Here is a 26,529-nt window from a genome sequence, read left to right on the forward strand (position 1 = left end):
CAGGATTCTTCTTTAATAACTATTGAATTCCAGATCAGTCTTCTAATTTTTATTTTTATTTATTTATTTTTATTTTATTTTTTATTTTTTGGTTTTTCGAGACAGGGTTTCTCTGTGTAGCTTTGCGCCTTTCCTGGAACTCACTTGGTAGACCAGGCTGGCCTCGAACTCACAGAGATCCGCCTGGCTCTGCCTCCCGAGTGCTGGGATTAAAGGCGTGCGCCACCACCGCCTGGCAATCTTCTAATTTTTAAAAATCTTGTGCATGCACATGCACCCACACACTTGGAACATCTTAACTTTTTTTATTCATTATCAATTTTACGTCGTTTTTTAAATTTCTAAGAGTTTTTCATTTTCCAAAATTGTCATGTGCTGTTTTGTTTTTTTGATGTAATAGCTTTTCTTATTTTTCAATAAGTATGTTAACTATAGTTAAAAAACTGTTTTCTGTATACTTTTTCTTTTACTCGTCCCTTCTTTTCATTTTGATGCTTGTCAATCCTTTCCTGTTTTAATATTTAATTAAACTACTGTTCAGTTCATGCCTTATGTTTATGCTCAAAAGACTTGACTTGTCAGTCCTTCCTATGGATTTTCCTTGGTTGTCTGATGATTCTTGGCTGCCATTTGTAGGCAAGGGAGCTGATTGGAAGCTTAGAGCAAATTGAGGGCCTGTTATCTGTGATGAGTAGGACTCTGTTTCTTCAGTGAAAAGTCAGATGCCTTTAAACTTGAACCAGATCACTTTCCCAGAGGGAATGCCCTTTCTTTCCCTGGTTGGTGCTGAGAGGGAAGCTGTCAGTGTTATTGGAGTTGAGTCATTGACAATGCTAAGGGCCTAGGGGCCCTAAGGATCATGCTGGTTAATAGACTCCCCTTTGACTACATCCTCTTGTTTTTCTTTGGCACTTCTCACCCTGCCTTCAGCCATACCTACCATTCCTTGACCCATATTCTTTCCAATTGTCCAGATTTGGCAATTGCTGGCAGAAGGACTCACCTGCCTATGTGGCTTGATATCCCTGTGGGGAGTCTGAATTCTTTAGTTAGGCTTTCCATGTTCTGCTGCTGCCCTTCAGTGCAGCCAGACCCACTCCTGGCTGAGGCACTCAGGCTTCTATGGTCTGCTAACTTCCACCATTCACCTTCTGGCTAGCTTTTAGAATTGTACTGTGATTTTCTGTTTGTTCTTCCCTCCTCTGTTCTTTTTTTCTTGATGTCATGTTTATAAAGAATCCCTTTGCTTTTACCATGGTGGAATTGCAAGAAGCAATGGCGAGAACTAGAACCATCTCTGTCAGATTTTCTCTACCTCCTCCAAGGAGTCATACCACCATGCTTCTCAAAGGACATCACAGATTCCTCTTATCCATGACTACTTTCTTTACATGAGAGTTCTATAGAAAGCTGACTTAGATGTTATGAAATTATAAAATCAGATTAGTTGTTTTCTTAAGAGACATTCTGGCCCTAACAGACTATCTTCACCTTTTCCATGCTTGTTAGACAAATATTGAAATTTCATTTTACAGTAATCAAAAGCACAGTCTCAATAGTATGTTCACCCTCAATATTCTCATTGAAGAGGAATACAGGTTTTCAGGAGAAACAGACACACAGACTCTCTAGGGTGATGGCTATGCCTCAGTCTGTTGGCAGTTGGTATTCATGGCTGTCAGGATGCACCAAGTCTGTACTGGAGTTGCAGTCACCTTAGGGGAAATAGAGACAAAACTAAAATGTGAGCTCTAAATAGAAGCATATGCTAGCACTGTCAACACTGTTTGAAAGCAGTTATGTGATTTGTAGATGATAGTGAATTTAAAAATTACCCCCCCCCCCCAAAAAAAAAAAACAACAACAAACCAAGCATGGCAGCACATGCTAAAGTCCTAGTGCTTGGGAGAAGGAGGCAGTAATATCACCAGGTCAAACCGGTGGGTTTGAGCCAGCTTGAGCTACATGAGACCTTATCATTTTTTAAAAATTCCTTTTCCATGATTTAAACATTGAAAATTTTATAGGGTTGAAAATAGAAACTTAGTTTTATGATATGATTGTGATTACTGTCCACCTCCCAATCCCTTTTATCCCAAAACTTCTCTACTTTTAATTAAATTTTGCATGTGCAGCAGTTAGAATGTACTGGTATACAGAATACTGGAGATTGTCTATTTAATATCAAATTTATTAAGTGATGCTTAAAATGGGAGGCAAAAAATCTGTCATGTGTCTTTGAGATTATCTCTCCATGTGTTTATTTTTTTTTCAGTGTTGGGCCTAGTTTTATTATGGTCATTTGGGAAGAGCACTGAGATCCTTGGTCATAAACTTTGGCTGGAGTTCTAGAGCTGTAAGCATGGGCCATGTGGCCTTCAGCTGCAGGGGAATTGGGGAAGGAATACTAGAGCTGGACTCTCATACTGATCATTCCTCTATTTAGGTGGATCCACATTAATAAGGTACTTCATATTTCCAGAGTGCCTAATATCCATTGTAATTATTTCTAGATTCACTCAAAGGTATGCTAGAAGTAGTTTTTTCATTTCATGGGAGAAGAAGTAGAAACACAGAGAGGTAGTGATGCACCCAAGTGACCAGAATCAGGATTAGAATTTAGCAGAGGGACCAACTAAAGGGAATAAGTGGGAGGGAATTAGGAACTGTTACATACACAGGACCAATAAGGAATACTAAGCAGGTTAGTGGTTTAGGCTGGCAAGATTTTGAATTGACTGAAGATCAAATATGTTTTGTTGTAGGTAAAAGAGAATCTACTTTCCTGCAAGATGCTGTTGCACTGCAAACGGGATGAACTTCGTAAACTATGGATTGAAGGAATTGAGCATAAGCACGTCCTGAACCTGCTGGATGAAATTGAGAACATAAAGCAAGTGCCTCAAAAACTGGAACAGTGCATGGCCAGCAAGCACTACCTTAGTGCCACGGACATGCTGGTAAGAGAGCCTGTGCCAAGATAGCAAAGTTCTCTTCTCTCTGCATATAGTATGGTACAAACAGCTCGAAAAGTTAGATGGTTATTATTTATATATTTTCTGCTCTTTGAACCAAGGCAAAAATGTAGCGGAAAGGAATCAGTACTGAAATCCTGTTGAAATGATAATAAGAGATTGTTTTTTTAGCTTCAGAGGAAGATCATGAATCTCATTTTAGAGTTTGAAATCTATGTGACAGAGACCTGGAGATTTGTAAAGTTAGGTGTTCTCTAAAGGTTTTGAAGTCATTTTTGGATTGGTTATAGCTTTGTTTTGTTCCTTTCACCTGGTAGGAAAGAAAATGACTTCTTTGATACTAATTTTAGAAGTAACTTTACAGAGCTGGAGTGCTCTGTGACCTGGCCTTTACTGTTTCAGTCCATGGTGTTCTGATACTTTTTGAATTAATGGAAGTTCTTAGAGGGTGCAATCTGTGGTGAATGTCAAGCCAGACTTTGCTCCCTCTTGGTCCTGACTTTTCCAGGGCAGGTGGCTTTTCTGGATGGCTGTCCTGTCTTCTTGCTCTTGTACACAGATCCATATGCACTTTGATCTCTGTAGATGTCCACAGAAGCTCTCAACAGCAGCTGTGCTGGATTTGAAGTTTTCTATTTTCTACCATGGGGACAAGTTCTTTTTTTTGTTTTATAAATTACATTCATGAAAACACTGGTGGACTTGGTGGGGACACTGATGAAATAATTCATTCACTTCTGTTAAGAATTTTGCTGGAAGTTTGCTGTAAGGAGTATTAAGGAATTTGGTTACCAAAGGGTGAGAAGTAGCGTAGTATTTTATCACATATTGGTTATAAATCAACCGAATCTTCAGTTTTAACAGTACAAGGAGTATTGGTGTAGTAAAGGAGTCTTGGTGTGGTTATAAATCAACCGAATCGTCAGTTTTAACAGTACAAGGAGTATTGGTGTAGTAAAGGAGTCTTGGTGTGGTGGAAGAATTAGGTTCTTATGTTTGTTTTTTGTTTTGTTGTTTTGCTTTCTGTGTGTGGTTATTGGTGCTTTTGTTTTTTTGGTATTTGTCATTGAATGTAGGGTGTTGCACATGATTGGTAAGCATTCTGCCCTCTACTACTAAGCTGTGTCTTCAGCCCTTTTTCTATTTCATTTTTCTCCCCTAAGACAGGGTTTCTCTGTGTAGCCCTAGCTGTCCTGGAACTCACTCTGTAGACCCAGGCTGCCTTTTACCTCACAGAGATCTGTCTGCCTCTGTCTCCTGAGTGCTGGGATTAAAGGCCTGTGCCACCATGCCTGGCATTTATTCCAGTTTTTTGAGACAGGGTCTTACTCACTTGTCAAGGCTGTCTCAGACTCCTTCTGGAGCCTGAGTGGGCCTTGGATTTGTAGTCTTCTTGTTTTAGCCTTGTGATCAGCCAGGATCACAGCCATGCACAGCCAGGCCCAGCTTATTTACAACATCTTACCAGAGTGACATCTTAGTTCATAACCACTGGGCTGTCCAACAGACAAAAATTACTTTTAAGTGTTAGTGTTGATTTAGGTATATTTTTGCTGAATTATCAAGATTTAGCAACTTGAATAGATAAGCTTATATGTGTTTGTGGAACATAATACCCAGTTGCTTTTCTTATTGAGTCACTGTTTTGGTATGCATCTGCTCTTGATTAAATGGCATGTATTAGAATGGATTGGTAGGGTTTATTTAGGTTAGTTATGTTCATTTGAGGATTTCAGAATATTCTTTTATAGCCCTATTACTTATGAGCTAATTTATTTATTTAAAGGCTTAAATGAGTACCGCCCTTTCCTTAACTAATTTTTGCTCAAATCTTTCTTAATTAAATAACTTCATCAAATTCTTTGTTGTAAGTTACAGAAATTAAACTATAGTTTTCCCTTGATATAACAAACACCTGAGATAAATTAGCCCATGAGAAGGATCAGGTTTATTTTGGTTTATAGTTTAAGAGGTTTCAGTTCATGGTTGCTTGGACAATGCAATTCACCATCTTGGGAGCATGTGGCAGAGGAGGTTACTCACTTCATAGTGACCAGGAAGTAAAAAGAGAGATGGGAAGGGACTGGGGTCCTTTAAAGTTATGCCTCCAATGGCCTAACTTCCATAGGGTACTACCTCCTCAAGGTTCCACCCTCTCTCAATAGTGCTGCAGACTGGGGACCACACTCTAACACATGGCTCTTTGGGCAACATTAGGGTAAAAAAACTGGACTCATGTAAACAATCTGTTCAAAGGGCAGAGGCATACTTGGAAAGCCACCTCTGTGTTCTCTCTGCATGTCTTCATTGTTCTTCTCTAGACTGGTGTCAACTTGACACAAACATGGAGTGACCTGTAAGAGAGAACCGCAAATGAAGAATGGCTTGATCAGGTTGGCCTGTGTTTATGTGTGTGAGGCATATTCTTAATTGCTATTTGATGTAGGTAGGCCTGTTCCACTGTGAGCAGTATCTTTCCTAGGAAGGTGAAATTGAGGTGTGTATGAAAGGTAGGTGAGCATGTTAGAGGGAGCTAGCCACTGAGAAGCAGTGTGTTAGCAATCTTGTCTTCATATCAGTGAACATGTGCCTATTCATTTATGTCTTTTGATAATATTTAGCAATATATTCCTCACAAATATTGCATATATTCCATTGAATTTAATGTATCACTTATGTTCTGAGACTTTAAAAATAATAGCTTTTTGTTAATTATAGTGAGTAGTTATTTGCTGTATATAAAGATAAGGTACATATCTCTTTTTAACATTTATCATTTAAAAATATCTTTTGTTTTTTGAAATTAAAGTAAATTATATCATGTGCCCCTTTCCCTTTTCTCCCTCTAACCCTTCCCATATGTGTGTGTGTGTGTGTGTGTGTATGTGTATTTCTAAGTATATCAGTACAATATTTATTTATTTATTTATTTATTTATTTATTTATTTATTTATTTTGGTTTTTTGAGACAGGGTTTCTCTGTGTAGCTTTGGTGCCTGTCCTGGATCTCGCTCTGTAGATGTTGAACTCACAGAGATCCGCCTGTCTTTGTGTCCTAAGTGCTGGGATTAAAGGCGTACGCCACCACTGTCCAGCTTGCTCAATCTTTATAATATTACTTATATGTATATGATTTCAGGACTGACCACTTGTTATGGGATAACCAAATTGGGGGCTTTTCCCTGGGAAGGATTATTTCTCCCACTGTCCATATTCCTTTGTTGCCTAGGGTTAAGGGCCCTGTGAGAGTTCCCCCTTCTGTTAGCATGTCTGTTGGAGTCATCTGTCTTTAGGTCTTATTTAGGCAGCTGCCTTGGTGAGACTTCTTGGGTGTATCTTCTCTGACATTTCTAGGAGATACAATCTCACAGCAAACTTCCCTGTTTCTCTGGCTCTTATAATCTTTCTTCCCCCTTACACTATGATCCCTGAGCCTTAGGTACAGAAATTGTGTTGCAGATGTATCAGTTGGGACTGGGCTCCACATAGTTTTCTGCACTTTGACAGGTTGCTGTTTTCTATAAAGGTCTCAATCTATTTTTGTGCATCAGAAGATAGCCTTCAAAAGTAATTTCTCTGCTTTTACCATGTATGTCCAGAGGTGGAACATTGGTTGCCAGGTTTTTCAACAAATGCCTTTATCTGTTGAGCCATTTGTTGGCTTGATTTTTCATTTTTATTAATTGACTATATATTTTTCTGGAGTGATTTTCAATCCTATCTTCTTACACTTAGCTTAAATTTACTCAGCTTTCTGAGAATCTCAGGTACTACATGCTTTTCTTTATGTTTTCATAAGCTACATGAATTTCATTATCATATTATTGTTTTTATTTATGTGGTAGATCATTGATTGTGGGGTTTATATCTTATATCTTACCCAGTTTTGCCCCGTTCCTACCACAGTGACGTTCATAGAGTCAGAGTTAACAAATAAATCATTAGCCAAGTGGGTAACTATGTGAAGGACTTTAATACATAGAGGAAATGACATTTCTTTTTTTTTTCTTTTTTTTTCTTTTTTTTTTTCTTTTTTTGTTTTTCGAGACAGGGTTTCTCTGTGTAGCTTTGTGCCTCTCCTGGAACTCACTTGGTAGCCCAGGCTGGCCTCGAACTCACAGAGATCCGCCTGGCTCTGCCTCCCGAGTGCTGGGATTAAAGGCGTGTGCCACCACCGCCCGGCTGGAAATGACATTTCTTAAAGGTATTTCTTTTTCAGGAGCTGTGCTTTATTTCCTCAGGTTGGTGGACAAGATAATCTGATTTCTAACCTTTTGTAATATTTAAATTAGCAAAAACAATTCCAACAGAGCTAATATGATTATACACCTACTTTGTGCTGATATTTTAAGTATGGGAAATGGATCAACTCCCTTCACTCCTACAGCTGGGATAGATGGGTTTCTGGTATCATTACTATTTTATAGAAGAGGCAATTGTGCTTGATTTAGGAAGTTGGTGTATCCAAATGTACAACAATTTGTCCATTCTGTCGACAAAAGGCTGGAAATATTCTTCAACAGTCTTGTGTATATAAGAGTGTAGTGTAAGGTCTGCAACTACTCTTTTGCTGGACCTCATAAGAAAAACAATTACATTTCTTTTCTCCATGGTTACGTGCTGTTACAAGTAAAATCTACTTAAGGAATCTGCAGGGTCCAAATGGAAATTGTTACTAAAATGCATCAGAGGAAAGTAAAGAGAAAACCATCCAGTCTTTCAAGCCCCACTGCTTTCCTTGGATTTGTTTGACAGAAGACTTTGCATTTTCATTTTAAGGCAGGTGCAGATACAGATATGTAGTAATTTGATCCCTCCACAGTATAGGTTAATAAACCCACAGTAAATAAATCAGTGGTGACCCATGGCTCTTGCAACCTCCTGCTATTCCTGTTTTAAAATTTGACCTGTTTTATAGCTGTAGGCTTGGCTTCTAGGTGGAATTTTATTTCTTCTTTTGATATGATAACCAGAATATTGCACAAAATAATTAAATTGTCATGACAGGTAATGTCTGCAAATAGGCCCAGCCTTTTGTTTCCTTCTTTAAGGTAAACAGTTGCTGTTAGCTTATGAAAAGCTAAAAATGATCCAACAAGAAGCCACACAGAAATCAGAGCTTGATTAATATTGTAGCCTGTAGCTTTGTGATATGTATGGTTTAAATTAGACCTTTGCAGTATTGTGCTGGGTTGATGCAAGCACATTAATGACATAATTTCTGGTTGCTGCATCACATTTCTGCAGTCTGTCCTTTGTATTCCACTCACATTAATTGAAGTAATTTTGCCAGTGAAGCGTGTTTCAAACCTCTGCATTTAAATTGAAATTTTAATTCCCTTATTGTCTTGAAAAGACGGCTGAAGATGCCTTGTTACAGGTTTCATTATCACTCAAAACACTCCAGCTGCTGGTTTTAATGTACAATGACTGATTAATTCTGGAAACAATTATTAATATGAGAATAGCAGCTTCTTCGCAGTGGCATGAGTTACCAGGAAGGTATTTCATGAGAGTTAATATTTTTATAAACTTTTTTTCCCAGGGACAATTTGTGTGTAGAAGTCTGCATCATATGAAAATTGCAGGGAGCGCTTTGAAAACCACTTACACAGTTCTGATTTATCAGCCATAGAAGTCAATTCATAATTGCATTCAATCAGTAGAAACCAAGCCACTGTGAGTCGTTTAGAAGCACTTTAGCTGACAGTCATACAAGGCTTGTGACTAAAATAAATTTTCATTTCTAAGCCTGTCTGAGATTGTAGAGATTTTGAATGTCTTTTTAATCATTTTGTCTTTATTTTTATGCCTTTACAAAAAGAATCCATAGCTATATAGTCAGATGAGGATTATTATGATAATTATAATAACATATTTACATAGTTGTCTTTTCCCCAGAGGATCTTGGGATGCCTTTTTGTGAGCATTGTGTAATGGAGTTATTTTACTTACACTTTGAAAATATGACCCTATCTGAGATAAGAGAGTAAGGCAGCTATTTAATTGAGTAGTTTTCTAGAATCCTGTAATAAAAATATTGTAGTATTTTCAGTTCATATTGAAGTTGTTCGATGGTATTGAGAACTGTATGTGCCAGTATGTAAGACCTAGACTTGAATCTTAGCTTTGACTCTTAACAGCAGCCTGACTTGTCATTTACCTTTACTAAACATTTGAGTTTATATATATACCAGTCATTTACCTTTACTAAACGTTTGAGTTAAGATACTGTATACCTCTGTGGTTTATTGAAAGATTTAAAGTAATCACAGTGCACATTATAAGTTCTTTAAATATTGTTAGTTATTCAGTTTTTAAATTGAGTGTTGGAAAAGGTATATTATGATCTCAAAATGTATTCTAGAGGTAGACTTATTTTGAGTTGGTAATAAGTTTAAGTAGGGCTAGGTTAAACATTTTTCACCTTCTTTTTAGTCAACATGAATGTTACTTGAACTCAAGACTAGCTCCTTATTTTAATTGTATATTTTTATTGAGTGTGATAATTTGAAATATTTATACAGTGTGGGAAACTAGTATCTTGATCTCCTTGGATATTTTTTGTTTGACATATTTTATTAACAGCCTAATGGTTGTACATATCTATGAGGTATAATGTGATTTCAATACATGTTTACAGTATGTATTGACCAAATAAGAGGTCTTCTGGTTCTCTTTCTCTCTCCTTTAGGATGAAATATAACTTAGCTTAGCTCTCATGTCAGCAAGCTCAAGCATTTGACTGAGTTAAATTCCCCTTCAAGATGAGGCACTTTGGGTGTATTATTTAATTTCTCTGTGCCATCTCCTCCTTCCGTAGTTAGAATGATACTAGCATTCATCTCTTGGAACTACTGTGAGCTTTAAAAGAGAAAACCTCTGTAAATGTGCTTGTCCCATGGCCTCACATACTAACCACTAAAGAACAATATACAAACATGGTAGTGATCATTATTTGCAACCCAGTGTTTTTCTACAAGATACAGATGTATGAAAAATGCAAAGAACTTATTTTAATTTTAATTTTCTCATCATGACATTGTCGTTAGAGCGTTTGGGCCCTGCTGGTTGTTCATAAAATATATAATAGGTTGATTTGAACTCTAGTCATCTCTTTGTGCTATAGGACCACTAATTACTTCTAACTGTATTTTGATAATGTTCAATTTCCTTTTCCTTCATAATTACAGTGTTACATTCAGCTTAACTTTTTGGCATCTGTATATGGGAGGGAACATGCAGTTTTCCTCTTTCTGTATTTGATTTATTTTACTTAATGTTATATCTACCTGTTCCATCCTTTTCTGTAAATGATAGGACACTAGATATGAATAATATTTCATTGTGTACAACTACCATATTTTCATCACCTAATTTTTCATTAAGGGGCATCTAGGTTGATTCTAAATTTCAGCTATCATGAATAGTACAACAATAAACAAGAGTATTTAACCATCTCTTTTTTGTATATTGATGCCATTTGCTTTTGATACATACTCCACAGTGGACTAGCCAGGTCAGATTATGGCAGATTTTTTTTTTTTTTTTGAGAGGGGCTCACTCATTAGCCCATGGTGCTCAGAAACTCAGTGTGTTGGACTTTTGACAGTTTGACTGTAATATTTCTTAGTGTGGACCTTTAAGGCCATGTCTTTTGGCCTCTTGTTCCTGGGTGTCTACATCAGGCAGTTTTCAGCTGATATTCCATTCAGTAGCTTTTTTTGCTTCCCCACTTCTTTGCCTTCAAATATTCCAGAAACTTGTTTTTTTTTCTTCTTCTCCATTTTTATCATGTTCCAAGGGTCTTTATTCTCTACTTCTCGTTGACCCCTCCCCCCGCCCCCCAGACTGACTAGGATATTTCACAAGATCTATTTTTTAAAGTTCCATATTCTTTCTTCTGTTTGGTCTAGTCTACTGTTGAGACTAGAAATTTCAAGTGAATTTTTAAATTTTATCTATTATGGTTGCCATTTCTAAGATTTCTATTTGTTCTTTTACAAGATTTCTTTCTGCTGAATCTGCCACTCATCATGAATTGTTTTTCTAATTTTGTTTGATTATTTATATCTCTTAATTCTCGCTGATTTTCCTCATTAAAAATGTAGGCATTTCTTCAGTGTCATTTTCTTTGGAATTTGTTGATAGGGAGTTTTTGTTTTCTTTGAAGGCATCTGATACATTGTCTTTTCATATTTCCTATCATCCTACACTGATATTTCCACAGTTGGTAGATCACTTCTTTTTGTTATTGTTTGCATAAGGTAGCTTCTATTGTAAATAGCTTTCTTCAGATTTTATATCTTGGGGTATTTGGTTGGTTTTGGTGCCAGTTGGGCACCATAATGTAATTTCTGTCATGCTTTTTTGGCTGTAACTAATAGCTTTAAATGCAGTATGTGTTGTAACAGGTTAGACAGACCCACTATCTGGAGGGGCCATGTTGGGTGGTACACTCAGTAGTCGGGGTTGGGTGCCTCTTTATGGCCACCCCAAGGGTGGGAGTGGTATTTTGTGAGTGTGCTAATGTTTCCTCAGGCACTGCTGAGTCAGCTCTGCTCTTGTCAAGGCCTCTTGTACCAGTAGGTACAGTAGGGATGGGGCCCTGCAGCACTTTGCCCTCAGACCCAATGATGGTGCAGATCCAAGAGCAGCTGGCTGTAGGTAGGGGTAGTGATGGGAACATAAAGCAATCACTCTATATCAGTTCTAGTGCTGGTGCCAGGGAGTTGGCCACTAGGGAGCAGCACACTTGCTATCAGTGGTGGCATGACTAGTTTCTATTTTCTAGTCAAAGGGATTCTTAAGAAAGCTGCTGTTCTAGTATTCCTTAACACATGCACAGATGGATGACCAAGATCCAAAGTTCTATGCCATATTTCTGGGATTTGGCGTGGATGGAGTTCAAGTTCTCTATCATTAATTCCTCATTCAGCCTACATCAAATACGTTTTCATGGGAAATTCACTACTCATGTAATTGTAAGCAGTAGCTAACTAAATACACTAACTTGTTAGACATCAAAGTTAGATATAAACCAGTTTCAGGATTGGAAATGGCTTATTAATAATATTGATTTGAGTGTTAGCTGGTGTCAGCTATTCTTTCTGGTTTAGATCTCAGGAATGATGAACCATAGAGGTTGTTCTTATTTGTACCAGTGAAGTTGAAATTAGTGCACATACTGAACTTACTTTCTCTTCTTATGGACTGGGAGGAGGTGATCATGCATTCTCAAATGATTAATGGACAAGTAACAAAACCAGGCAAATGTAAATCCATTTTCCCAGGCTTGAGATTTTTTGTTCTTATTATCACTCTGGGAGGGCTCTTGATGTGAAAACATCTTGGATATAGGAGTTGAACATATAGTGGGCTTATGGGTATCAACCTAATAGTGGTTCAGTGACTGCACAAACATTCCAGAACTCTATATGGGTTTGTCTGTGAGGAGTACTGTGATAATCATTGCTAAGGCCCATGTGTTCCTGATTTCAATATCAACTTTTGAGGCTAACGTTCTATAGTATTAATTTGTCAGGAAAGAAACAATGTGGCATAAATTTAGTAATTGAATAAAAGATTAGAGTTTTTTACATTTAAAGCTTTATTTTATAGTATCGGTGTTTTGCTTTGCACCTTGTATGGGTAGTGCTCACAGAGGCCAGTAAAGGACATCAGATTCCCTGGAACTCAATTTACAGATGGTGATGCAGTTGTTGATCACTTCTGTTGTTGGCATGGTTGTCTGTGAAGGTGGTCTTGACCTTGGAAGAAATCATGTGCTAGCAGCAGTGTGAGAGATGGGAAATAGTGTTCATATCGTGATAAGTACAGTGGGGGACATGTAGAAAGAAAGGGGTACTAGGGAGAGTGGGGGCAGGCTTAATTTGGCTTGCTATTTTGGGGTAATCATCTGAGGCTGCTTTTAACTTCATTTGAAAGCTCTCATTCCCTCAAACATCTGTCTGATAAGTTAGGAAAAGCTAAAAACAAAATTAGTGACCGAGTTGGCTTTTATGTACCAAATTAATGAATAGGTTTGTGGTAGCTGCAGTTTATTTTTTATTATAGAATAGAAATGCAGAGCTTTGTAGTAATCATTTTTTCTGCTGCTCAAACTTCTTTTTATTCATATTTGGCTTTGATGGCTAGGGTTTCTAAAAATCAGATGATTTGGTAGGTATCTTCATTTTTGCTTCTTTTAATCTGCTATTCATTTACCTCTTTTATTTTTAAAATCAACAGAAATTCCATTTCATTGCGTGACCCCTTATGAGGTTTAGTAATTTTCATTTACCTTGTCTGGAGCAGTGATTCCTAAACTGTGCAGGAGGATCTCCCAAGAATTCTAAAGTCTAGGCCACAACCTAGACTGATGAAATTGAAGTCTCTGGTGGTAGACTGCTGACTTTGGTTGTTTTTGACAGTCTCCAAGTAATGCCAGTTTATAGTCAAATTTGTAATTCTTAGTGTAGCATTTAGCTTGTGCTGTTGAATGGAGCAAGACTCATTGTCCTTGCCTTTGTTTAATACCAACTCAAAGTATTGATAGTTGCAAAGCAAGTATTTGTGTAAAACTACAATGGTGATATTTACATTCATGATGACCGTCTGGCTTGTATTCTGATGTCACAGGCAGATTATGTGGTTTAAAAGAGTTTAGTGTACTAGTTAAGCTAGGCAATTCAACAGGTTTGGACTCTGTACTCTAATCTTGCTCATGTACCTCTTGAATCTTTGCTGTTGGTCTGATTTACTGCATGGCTTTAATGGATTGAAATTGGGGTACAACTTTATTAATTCACACGTGGTGGCTGTGTCAGTGTGACAAAGTGGGAACAAAAAGGGTTTCAATCTAAGATGTTCTAGATTCTGGTCCTGCCTTAACAAGTCACCAGTGCTTTCAGTCTAGACAGGTGAATCACTTTCTGGCCCTGATTCTTAGTATTATTATGTATAAAAATGATAAATATTGACTTGTGAGAATAAAGGTGAAATATTGCATGCAAGATGTGCTCTGTCAAATGTAAAGCAGTATAAAGTTTTAAAATGCTATAGGTGCCATCACTGTCATCATTATTACCAAGTGCCAAGTGAAAAGAACAGATAGTAGTCCTTGGCTTGTTTACACTGCACCAGCAGCATTTCTGTCCTGATGCCAGTGTCACTAGGGTACACATGTTGTTTAGTCAGGTAAACAACACAAGTGTTTACACACTTGAGTTTAGAGGAGGAATGGTCCAGAATAATGCCCATGTTATTTGTTGTCATCCATTATGTTTTGGTTTCTGTTTCACCTATGGACTTCTCTGAACAGATATTTGACTGGTTGGTCTTCAGGCAGATGTGAACTAGATCTTTGTGCTAGTTTAGATGATGACAACCTGTGTTGTTGATAGATGTATGTGTGTCAACCTGATTATGGTCTGAGAATGCTTAGTAATTTTTACTTACCTTGACAGGCTAGAATTAACTTGTTACAACGTCTGTTTTCTCTGAATTCATCCTGATTCTAATTAGTGTGTTTCCTTAGCTGTTAATATAAACTGCCCCCTTTCCTTTATGGAATATTCAGAATGCTTGTTAGTAAAGGGCTGGTGAGACTGCTCAGCATTTCCAGTGGTTTTAGGGACACGTGCAGAATACACTTGAAATGGTCTGGATTAAGTGTGAGTTTGAAGAGATGCTCTGAGAGCTCCTAGGAGAGTTGTTTTAGAACTTTTTCTTGTTCCAGGCCAACAAGATGCTAGGTAAGTGACAAGTGGTTAGGACACTTGTTAAAACAGAATTTCTTTCCTAGTGTTCTGCCTAAGGAGAAACTTACACTTGAATACTCTTCGTAGAGTGCTGGTGAGAACTGAGAATTGAAAGGAACACAGGATCCAAACAAGGGAGCCCCTTTTCTTGTTTGCAGTTTACAATTCTTTTTTGTGTTCGGTCTCAAACCCTGGGACAAAAGGCTAACTGAGAAGTCCATTAACATATCAAAACATATCAAAGCAGATGCTGACCTAGCTGCCAAGTTCTCCCTGCAAGTCCCTCAGTATCTATGTGTTTCAGGGCCCTTCTGGCTGGCATATCTCATGCATACCCTGAGCTTCTCTATTCTCTAACCCAGGAGCAGGGCTGCCCTCCCCGCTCCCTATATAATCCAGCCATTTTAGTTACCTGGTCTTTTTCATCTACTCTCTTGGCCCGTCGTGGTCTGAGGCTCCTTTCTTGCTCTCTCCCTCCCTCTCTCCTTACATGACCCAGCTCAGTCTGGTCATGTTCACTCTGGACTCTCCCAGGTGTTCCTGCTTCTGACTATGTTCTCCCTTGTATCTCCAACAAACTCCCCCACAGTACCTAGGAGTAGTCATGTCTTTTTTATTTTTTATTTTATTTTTTCATTCAGTAAGGTGTTAAATGTAGTTTAATCAGGAAAGTAAGGCATTTATTTATTTATTTATTTATTTATTTATTTATTTATTTATTTATTTATTTATTTATTTATTTTTGGTAAGGCTTTTTAGAATACAAAGACTCTTAATTTGGTTTTATGCCTCAGGACCCCTGGATCGGAATTCTACTTGTAGAGTTTTATGTTAAGGAAGATTTTTCAACTATTCTGTGTTCAGGAGCACCTGTGTTTATGTTTTTATGGATATAGCTATTTATCACAGTAAGATTTGTGATAGACATTTGCAGTGAATTACAATTAGGGAATTTATTTAAGTCATTTGTGATGTACTCATAGTGTGAACTGGTATGATAGCACAACACTTTCATAGGTTTTTATTATGTGCTAATGTTCCTAATTTATTACAAAATAAAAAAAAGACATGCTTAAGAACTTTGATGAATGAAGTTCTTTTTTGTGTCTTTCAAGTTCCCTTGATTAAACATTTATTACTTTTGGAATGTGGAAGAAAAATAAAGCTTAAGAAAACAATATCACCCCCTCCCCCATAACATCAAGATAGGCACCTCGTTAACCTTTAAAGATCTCATATAATAGAAGGTTTGTACATTTTATCTCTCAGCTAATGTCATTCTGTGAGGTCTGGACTGATGAATATCTTAGGAGACCCAATTGGCCCTACTTCAAGACAGAAAAAAAGAAGAAAACTTGCTTGAATGAAATATGAGAGTTATTTGTGGCAGAATCCATGATAGAGGGGCAAAAAAGAAGCAAAAACTTAGAAGGAGTGCTTGTCCAAATGGAGTTTAAGAAGAGCTTAATAAGAGTATGGGCTGTATGGTGCTAATGTGGTGAGGTCTTTGATGAAACTACAATTCCTATTTGGTCTCTTTGGACTTTTGTTTTCTGAGATAGATTTGAAAGAGTCTAAAGAAGAAATTCACAGATGGCCTTTTATTTGCCGATATTTATCTTACAGGCCCTCCTTCCTTTATTCACTTATCAATAACTTCATGTTATTTGCTTTATTCTGTAAATTCCATTATCTCTCAGGCAATCTATTGCATTAAGCCCTGAGTACCCAATATCACCTCATTTACTTGAGGTGTGCTTGACCTCAGCCCTTCTTCTCTCTTTGTTAATGCACCAACAAGCACTGATATCTCTCTGGAGTATTATCATTTGGCTGTTAGCTCAACTAATAACAACCCTTCATTTGAGCTGATGAAGGTTTATTAAATAAAAACATGCAATAACCCTGGCAGTAATGAAAGGAGAGTGGAGCTAGACAGTGTCCTGTTTGTAATGATGAGAGCCTGCTGAGTCTGCATTGTAGATGCTGGGCTTCTGGAGGGAGATGGGGCCCTGAATAGGTCAGATCAATGGTATGTTATCAGATTGGTTTAAGAATGGGCAGTTTTGATTGTCTGACCTGATCACTGTTGATTAGCATACAGACTGATGACTTGGTGGGGAATATATGTTCTTGCTCCAGGCACTTGGCCTTGCTCTGTGGTGCAGCTATCTTGGGAAGTCTGTCTTAAGTAGCAGACTGTCAATAGCCCTGAGGCCTTCAGATGCTGGCAATGTAGAGCCACAGAGAACCCAAAAATTGCTTTCTCTAGGGAAGCATCCTAGATTGCTTTTTCTATAAACCCCAAAATCTCCCCTAAACCTCATTATTGCTCTGAGCCTTGAATGGACTCCTTTTAGTCTCCTTTACATACCCCACACTCTTACTCCTACCTAATATTTTTTTCATGGAGTAGCTCTTGTAACCACAAGAGCTGTCATGGTATAGCCAAAAGTTGAGTGGGTGATGTCACTGAGTTTACATCAGCAACTGAGATTTACTTTTTACACTTCATCGATGAACATGGATTTTGAAAGGATGAATGGTGCTGGTGGGTCGCGGGCGAGGCAGAAAAGTTACCAGTCACGCCTACGACTACCAGAGTTAGAAAGAGCTTTATTAGAAAGTAACCAGGCCTGGAGAGACAGAAAGATGGCAGGAGCAGAGCAGAGAGGAAACAGAAAGAGGAGCGGAGAGAGAGAGAGAGAGAGAGAGAGAGAGAGAGAGACAGAGACAGAGAGAGAGAGACAGAGAGAGAGAGAGAGAGAGAGAGAGAGACAGAGAGAGAGAGACAGAGAGAGAGAGACAGAGAGAGCGCATGGGGGTCCGTGTCAGCTTTTTAAGGTGGTACTTAGTCACCTGCTGATGACTTTAGGTGCCAGACAAGACCCTGAGCTGCACATGTACAGAATCCTAACATTCCAGACTTTTGCTTATTATAAAAAAGCAAGTAAATAGGAATAGAGGCGTCTTTTCTTCTGGAAAAACAGCTTCCCGCTGGACTTGGTGGGTATTGGTTGGCTCTTAGAGGGAATAAGGAAGGGGGTCTTCCAAGGTAGACAGGCATCTTGGGATGGTGGGTAAGGCTGTTCTGCTCTGGAGCTGTCCATCCCTCTTGGCTTGGCACCCTGGCTGCTTTTTTGTCTGACAGGATGCTGATGAGACAGGAAAGGCCTGAAGCAGATCTGACCTGTCCAGATGGATTTAAGCTGGTTTCTGGAGCTTGGGAAAAATTTTGAACATGTTAAGAAGCAGCCATGAGAAGATTAGTGACCATTTGTGGTGTTTATTACTCTGCTTGTATTGGTTAGTGTTAATGAGAGAGACAGAGAGATTGGAACATGTTAAGCTTTATCAGAGACAGATTATTTAAAATACCTGTTTCCTTTACTAGTTTGGCATCCAGAAGACAGGTGATCAGTTGTTGAGAGCATTTAACAGTAATAGATGGTTATATTAAAGTCTGTTTTTGTAGAGCCCAGATACTTTTGGGTCTGGGGGTATAAATACCTTCTAGCTGTTAAGGTTTCTTACTTGATGATCTCTGGATGCCAGTTCTGTGGTGATCCTGTACCATTAGCTGAGCAGTGAGTTAGAACAGGGAACTGGGAAGAGAAATGCTTGTGGTGCATGAGAACATATTTCTTTGGAATAAGGGACAAGGCAAAGATCAGGGCCCTGTCTGTGTGCACGAAGAGGAGAAGCACAGGCGGGTGGGTCTGGAGTGAGGCACATGGAAGGAGCAATGAAATGAAAGCTCCTATCTTAGCTGGAAATCTTTTCCCATTAAGTAACCCTGAAAGTACAATTAAGTCTGATGAGGTGGGTAAGGCTGTCCTCCCTACCCCGACAATAGGGAAATGAGGAGAGGTGAGACCCCAAAACTCCCAGGACTGGGTCAGTGGCTCTGGTGTCCAGAAGGAAAGAAATGGATCACTTCCATGCTGCGTTCTGGGTTCCCTGCGAGCCTGTAGCCAAGCCTAGGTCTGCTGGAGGTCTTAGCTTGATGTTCTCATGCCATCTTGGTGCCTGGGGGCAGTCAAGTCAGCTGACTGGTTGTCTTTTTAGGAGGCACTTTCAACAAAGCTGTTGATGGCCTGGCAGGTGATATGTAGTCACCTGCTGATGATGTAAGGTGCCAGACAAGACCTCGAGCTGTGCATGTACAGAATCCTAACAGATTTACCTTTTATACTTCATATCTCTTACTTATGGTGTTATAGTCTATTAGTAAAAATATTCCCAATTCATCTGATGCAGTTAAATATGCAGAGCTGTGTTGCATGTGTGAATATTTAGCAAAGTGGGAATTTATTAAGGAAAGGTTTTAGTACAGATTTCAGGAAGAGGATACTCTTCAGAGTTATATAAAGGACACAGTATTTTACAATAGTACTATGATGTCCCAGATACCCTAAAGTTTTCAGACTTGCTCCTGAAATTATTAGGTTTATCAGACTAAAATAATAATAGGTAGAACAGCTTTCCAAATATATTGGAAATGTATTTGTCAAAGCATGTATCCACACATGCTTTGACAAATCACAGGCACATTCAAGGAGGCAAAGACTAGACCTTTTCAAGGTTAAATTAGGAAGATTATCAAAATTGTTTCAAAACTATTGTCAGCTCAAGTCTGTAAACAGGTAGTAGCTGGACAGGAGGTTAAGCAAAAGTATATTTTGTGTGTGTGTAAAGTTGATGTGCTCCTATACAGATTGTGGTTTTCAGAGTCTTTGTAATTTTTTTTTTTTCATTCTTAGTCCATTTGGCCTCTATGCTTTATTAGAGTCTGGTATAAATGACTTAATTGTGGGAGAAATTTTGCTTTTAAAAATTTTATCAAAAGTAGTGCTGACAAGGACTCCTATTTTCCCGAAACTTCTCCTTCCCCATTGTGGATGAGCTAGTCACTCACACCAGCAGGATGATACACAGCCTAAGACTAAGAGTGGAAAAAAAAGATTACAAAGACTCAGAAAACCACAGTGTTGCACAGGAGCCTATCAACTTTACATACAAAAGAATACTTTTGCTTAACCTCCTGTCCAGCTACCGCCTGTTAACTGACTTGAGCTGACACTTCTGTGGTTAGTAATCCACCATTTAGGGATAATAGATAGAAGCCTTCTTAGCCCTTGGTAGACTGGTTTGAGTTCTGGTACACCCCTTTTGGAAAACAATTGCTTTTCCATTGTCACTTTTGCTTTGTTTGCATGTTTCTTTGTGGGACAGCAAGATTTTTCTTTGTTTCTACCAATTGTGAGTCTGGCGATTTTCACAGGTTGAAATAAGCTAAATAACCAATATTTGATCATTATGACCTGTGAAAGCAGTAACATCTGAAACTGTTATCTTTAAAGCTTTGTTCAGTTGCTTTTTTTAGTTCCTGTCTGATAAATATTTAAAATTTTTCGAATTAACTGCAGTAAGGTAGAAGCATTTGGAAATAGAAGGATGTAGGATTCTTGGTCTCACACTTGCTTAGAGGTCTGAACCAGGGCATCTCCACAGGGAGGCCTGGAGGTAGATGTCTCTAGCCATCTACAGCTAGGTGGACACTTGGGAGTAAGGGTCCATTTAGGGGAATGAGGGTGAAGGCTCCTGCTTTTCTTCTTTTTTCTTTTGCTTGCATCTTAATTTCTTTTAGAAATAGTTGCTAATTTTATATACCTATGCAAATCTCACCCAAATAAAAAAAATTCCTTTATAGCATTTCTTTAATGAAGTAGTTGCTAAGAATGGCCAACTTCAAAGTGTTCCTTAAAATGTTTCTACTGATTCACAACAGAGCACAAAAATTAGATTTTTGTTGTTGTTGTTGCTTAAAAGTTTAAGGGTTGCTGAAGATAGTCAGTTACTATGAAGTAATAATCTTCAGTTCTTGATGCTAACATCAAATTGAGAAATAAAATGTAGGAAGAAACAAATGGCCATGGCAGTTATTTGTTTATGGGTACCTGAAGAGGAAAACTCCAGTGGCCTGAATAAGTTGAATGGAAATTAACCTCCAGCAGGACTGTCTCAAGCAGTTTAGCAAGAAGCAGCCTTGATCTCCAGTTGGTTTGAGTTTTTAAGGACAAAACCCACAATTGTGATACACAGAAAGGCAGCTCTGGATATCTGCAACAAGCAAGCCTTGTTTACAGAAGCAGAGAGATAGCAATTAAAGGTCAGGCAGTTAATCTTTAGCTGAGGGTCACATTTTATAGGAATTTAGGGTTGGTCCAGAGACTAGTTTTACCTAAGATAATTTTCACTTAAAAGTATTGTTAGGAATATTTTCATGAGATCACATAGCTATAGTTAAGTAGCTCAATGCATACTCATTACAAAGACCTTATTTTTAGTAGACATAGATGTCACCAACAGGCAAAAGATTTTGAACTTTTGGTTCGGTAATTGTATATTTGATTGTGCTAGGTAAGTTGACCATACTCTAGTGGTAGGCCATGTATCTAAGAACATTTGAGCCCTTGATGATGGAGAGGGGATGGAAAGGATACAGTGTTGGGTGGGAAGGGAAGCAGGGTATATTTGGGATGAGTTCAGAGATGGAGGGTGAATATGATCAAAAAATTGTACAAAAATTTTCAAGAAGTATTTAAAATGTTCCCTGCTAGTAGTATCTTTTTTCTTTACTACAATGTTTATTTAAAAAATATGTATGTAAGAAAACTTCAAATCTTTTTAGTTGATTCTTTTCGTTATATAACAATCCAGCTTTAAGGAATGATGTGATATGTTAGAGAATTCTAGGAGTCTAAGACCACTCAATTATAAATATACAAGATCGGTTCTGTGAAGTGATGCTTAGGTATTTGCTAATTATCTACATTCTGAGTGTTGTCTGTCTAGTTTTATAATTTTAATACACATTTGTAACATAATTCCGTGTTGACTGCCATACTTAGGAACCCAATTTTGATAATTCTAACCTCCTGAAGCCAATTTGTTTTTATATCTTCTAATATAGTAGTATCTTAAATTCCTGTTATTGCTTTTTTGATACGTTATTTGATAAGTGATCCTAGTCAACCCACTCCCTCAGAGGCCCATATCCTTAAGACCTCCAGCCTGTGGCACACTCTTGGGTGGTAGAAATATCAGGAGGTGGGGCTTGGTAGAAATACATTAGATCATGGGATGAGGTGCTCTGGAAAAGAGTATTGGCTTCTTAGCTTAGTGAGGTGAGCAGGTGCCCTCTTTTACATGCTCCTGTCATACACATGGTGCTGCCATAAGCCCAGAGCAATAGGATTTGGTCAGCAAGGACTGAAATCTCTGAAACCATGAGCCAAAATAAAAACGGATTCCTTGTAAGTTGCTTATCTCTGATGTTCTATCCCTGTGATGGGAAAACTGACTTACCCAGTGAACTAATTTATAACATGGCCATTTTCTATATATTAAAAGGCTTGCTTGACTTCTGTAATTTTAACTTTGTAAATAATTTTGAAGCCTCCAAAATAAAACAATTGTGTTTTCTTACAGAAATAAGAGACTGTCTGTTGTGTGATGAAACACCATGAACAAGGCTAATTATAAAAGGAAGCTTAAATTGGAGGCTTGCTTACAATTTCTGAGGGTTAGATTAGTTTATGGTTATCTTGACAGGGAGCAGGTGGTAGGAAGGCAAGCATTGTTCTGGAGTAGTATCTGTGCGCTCACATCTGATACTCAAGTTGCAGGCAGAGAGAGCTGTGGGCTTTTGAATCCTCAATGCCTAACCCCAATGACACTCCTTCTCCAACAAGACTACACTTAATAATCCTTCCCAATAGTTCCACTAACTGGGAACCAAGCATTCAAAGGTATGAGCCTATGGGCCATTTTCATTCAAAACACCACATTCCACTCCTTGGCCCCCATAGGGTTGTAGTCATATTATAATGCAAAATACTTTCAGTTAAACTTCAAAAGTCCCCATAGTCTTTCATTTTCAACACTATTTCAAAAGTTCAAAGTCTCCCCTGAGACTGAAGGCAATCTCACAGGGGAAAAGCAGCTTACATACTTCCAACATACAGTGGCACCTAATATACATTACCATTCCAAAAAAGGAGGAAAGAGGGCATAAAGAGGAAATACTGGACAAAAGCAAGACTGGAATCCAGCAGGACACACTCCAAATTCTCAGAGGGTTCCTCCAGTCTTCCACTCCTAGCTTTATTGATTGCAATACATTTTTCTCTCTGGGGCTGCGTTCACTTACTGTATGCAGCTCTCCTTGGCAACTGTCTCACTGCAGCTCTGTCACCTCCAACATCTTGGGGGCTCCAGTGCACTCTAGGTTTCACCTTCATAGCAGGTCTCTCTGGGCCTCCAGGTAGGCACTCCCTTGTCACAGGTCTGGCCTTGGTGGCTTTCCTTGACTGGGGAGGAAGATTATACAACCCATTTCCTATACCCTTGATTCTAAATCTAGAACCACCTGGCCAGTACAGCCAAGTTCTTCTGCTTGCTGGGGCTTGAATAACATTTGCATAGCTTTCCTTGTTGTTTAGGCCTAGGAAATCCCTCAGACCTTTTCTTTCCCCAAATTTCGGGGTTAGCTGGGTCAGGTCTTGCCCCAGAGGTTACCACTCTTGTTCTTTCATTTAGCATTCAGCTTTTCTTTAAACTTCTTATCTCCTTGGCACAAGATTTGGCTACACCATGATACTTCCTAGTGCTCCTTTTCTCCTCAAACTGTACATTTTTGTATTTCTCTTTGTCCTCTTTGCTCCTTTTCATTGTGTATTTGCATAAGAGTGATCACTACTAACCCTGTAACATAGTCAATACTAGGTAGGCTGCCTTGAAATTCCCTCCACCAAAGCCAGTATTCTAAAACTCTTCAATTTAGGCTCCAGCAGATTTTTAGGACAAAGGCAGAAAGAAAGCAGTCACATTCTTTGCCAAAATATCCTAAGAACGGTCTCTAGGTCTCTAATATTCTTCTCCTCTGAAACCTCTTGAGCTGGGCCTCCATAGTTTATATGGCTCTCAGCACTACTATCTTCCCCATTAATCCCTGCCTAAAGCATTCAGCTGCTTTCCTAATCCAAGGTCCCCAAATCTTCCATATTCCAGCAAACATCAGCATGGTCAGACCTGTCACAGAAATATTCTAGAATAGTAGGGAGCATTGCGGCAGGCAGGCAGGCAGGCCTGGCACTGCAGAAGTAACTAACAGCATGCATCTGATCCACAAGTTGCAGGCAAGGAAAGAGTGAGACTGATGCTGCTGTGGACTTTAGAAACCTCAAAGCCCACCTCCAGTAACATACCTCATCCAAAGGGCCACACCTACTAATCCTTCCTAAGCAGTTTCACTAACAGGAGACCAAGCATTCAAACATATTCGCCTATGGGGACATTCTCATTCAAATAACCACAGAGACTATTCTCTATTGTCTTTTTTGCTGAGGATTTCAAAGTTCTAAGTTCTGTGATTACCCTTGATTTTGTGTGTGTGTGTGTGTGTGTGTGTGTGTGTGTGTGTGTGTGTGTGTAAGAGGGAGGGAGAGAGAGAGAGAAAGAGAGAAAACTGTATTTGGTTTTAAGGAAACAGAAAGCTTCTGTAAATGACTACAATGGTGTGCTAAAGAACACTTGCTTAAATGCTGTATTGAAACACCATGTAAATCTATGAATTTTCTCTATCTTTATAGTAAATAAGTACTGTTAAAAATAACTCCTGTGAACACTGTTTGCTAGGCATGGTATTGTTTTATCTGAAGTTTAAAATTTTTTTTTGATTGAGTGTCTTTGGAAGTTGTCTTGTTATGTAGTTTTGTATTTGGGATATGAATTAAATCCTTTTCTTGTGAATTCCTACAAGCGAGTCAAGTGTGGATGTGCAGTGGGTAGTTTTTAAGCTTAAATATTTTGGCTGGATTTAATTACCTCAAGGGATAAGGCTATACGATGGACCAGTGGTTTACCAAATTATTTTTTATTTTCTGGATCTAGATGTCACTGAAGGTTAATGCATCCTCTTTTCTTCACTAGAGACTTGAGTTAAAATCCATTTTAGGGCATGAGTATAAATGAATTTGTTGTTGTTTTTCCTCCTTGGGGACACTTTGGTCATTTTATGAGTCTGCCTTTCCATTTGGAATCACTGGCAGCTTGCACAGGGCCCAGGGGCTGTCATAGCAGGGGCAGTTACAAGTCAGTGTGAAAATGAATGGGCAGGCTTCAGAGGGCAGAGCTGGCCCAGGGCTTGTCAATCTTCCACTCCATGATTCTTTCTTGCTTTAACTTAAGAAAACTTATTTGCTACTGACATTTGATTATAGCACATCACAAAACAAGTGATGTGTTTATAGGTGAGCCATTGTACTTTATTATTATTTTTAGGTCATTTTGGGCTGGATTGTATTTGACAGCCACAGAGCTTTCTGTATTCATTGTCTACAAGCTCGCAGATGACCCCATAGACCACTGTAGATCTGTGATTAATATTTTTGATTACCAGTGCATTTCATCACTTTTATTAACTATTGCTTTTATATGAATGATTTAGTTTTTAGGGTCATATTTATATCCATAATCAGGTTTAATGTGCTACCCAGTTGTAAATGGTGCTATTATTGCCTTTAGTTACACCTATCTGAAATATTGAGAAGCATAACCTAAGTAGGGAATAGCCATAGACCTTAGTTCCTCAGGGAGCTGGGGTGTTTTTTTTTTTTCCTCCTTCAGGCTTAGCTTGCAGTCACCTTTTTTTCCCCCTTCCTCATCTTCCTCTCCCACCCTGTAGCCTTCAAGTTCCCTTCACCTTTTACTCCACTCCTGAGTAATAATAGAGTATGCCCTTCACCTTTTTCCTTTCAAAATATAAAAGAACATTATCACATAGAGAAATAATTGAACTTACACAAAGAAATGAGATCCTACCACATGTGCTCCTCTCCACCTCCCAGTTATTACTTCAGTTTTTAAAGTCAGTTACTTTTGATTCCATCTTTCAACTTCTCTATTGTAGGCATTCCTGTACAATTTGATTCGTTCACTACTTCTTGTCTTTAATATCTCTTAAGCCATCTTAAGAATATCTCCTTTGTACTTTATCTTCAGTTCTCCATTTCAATCCCCTCTTTATCAGATTGACTCAGGCTATCAAGAGGTCATGATTGCTACTTCTCACCTGTAGTATCTGTGCCAAAGTGCATTTCTGTCCATATGCATGTGCATATGAGAAAAATGAGAGAGATAGCTTGGTTCTTTATAGATACGTATGTGACCTTAGCCAACTGAGCTCTGTCTGGCTCGTGATTACCATGAGAAGAAGCTAATAAAATGTTTATGCAGTGTGCCTTGACTTAGTCTTAGTGTTAAAGAGTAAGTTTTATTAAAAGTTGATTCAAGCCCGTGTGGTGGTTCAATGCTAGGGAGCCTAAGGCAAGAGGATTGTGAGTTTGAAGCCACCTAGGGCCACATAGTTAGACCCTGTCTCAAAACAAATAACCCAAACTAAAAACACCCCCCTCAAAAGAAGTTGATTTCAACCATCAGTATTTGAAATTCTAGTGAAAACATGAATTAATATAATTATTTTACATGTGTACTTGGACAAGCAATGTGTATGACAGTAAATAATACCTACAGCTTTGCTGTGGTGCCTTACATGGCTTTATGTATTCTTTTGTCAGGTTTTCCTTTTATTTTTGTCTTTTGTTCTATTTATCTTAGCAGAACCTTAAGGGCCATACTAGGTTAATCCACATGCTACTCTGCAGAGTCTGATATTGCATACATAGTTCTCAGGAACTCCCATTTTTTTCTTACTTATGGTTTGGCTA

At 38.4% G+C, this 26,529-nt stretch overlaps 1 protein-coding gene across 1 annotated transcript in view; it reads left to right on the forward strand.

Annotated features, from left to right (window-relative positions):
• Exoc4 (exocyst complex component 4) overlaps positions 1–26,529 on the forward strand; it is a 755,612-nt gene that overhangs the window by 28,760 nt on the left and 700,323 nt on the right. The window contains exon 3 of the mRNA XM_059257532.1: positions 2,766–2,960. Within this exon, the coding sequence (XP_059113515.1) occupies positions 2,766–2,960 (195 nt within the window). The remainder of the gene's footprint in view (positions 1–2,765; positions 2,961–26,529) is intronic.

This window comes from Peromyscus eremicus, chromosome 3 (genome assembly GCF_949786415.1).
Source record: "Peromyscus eremicus chromosome 3, PerEre_H2_v1, whole genome shotgun sequence".
NCBI classification, from domain to species: Eukaryota; Metazoa; Chordata; class Mammalia; order Rodentia; family Cricetidae; genus Peromyscus; species Peromyscus eremicus.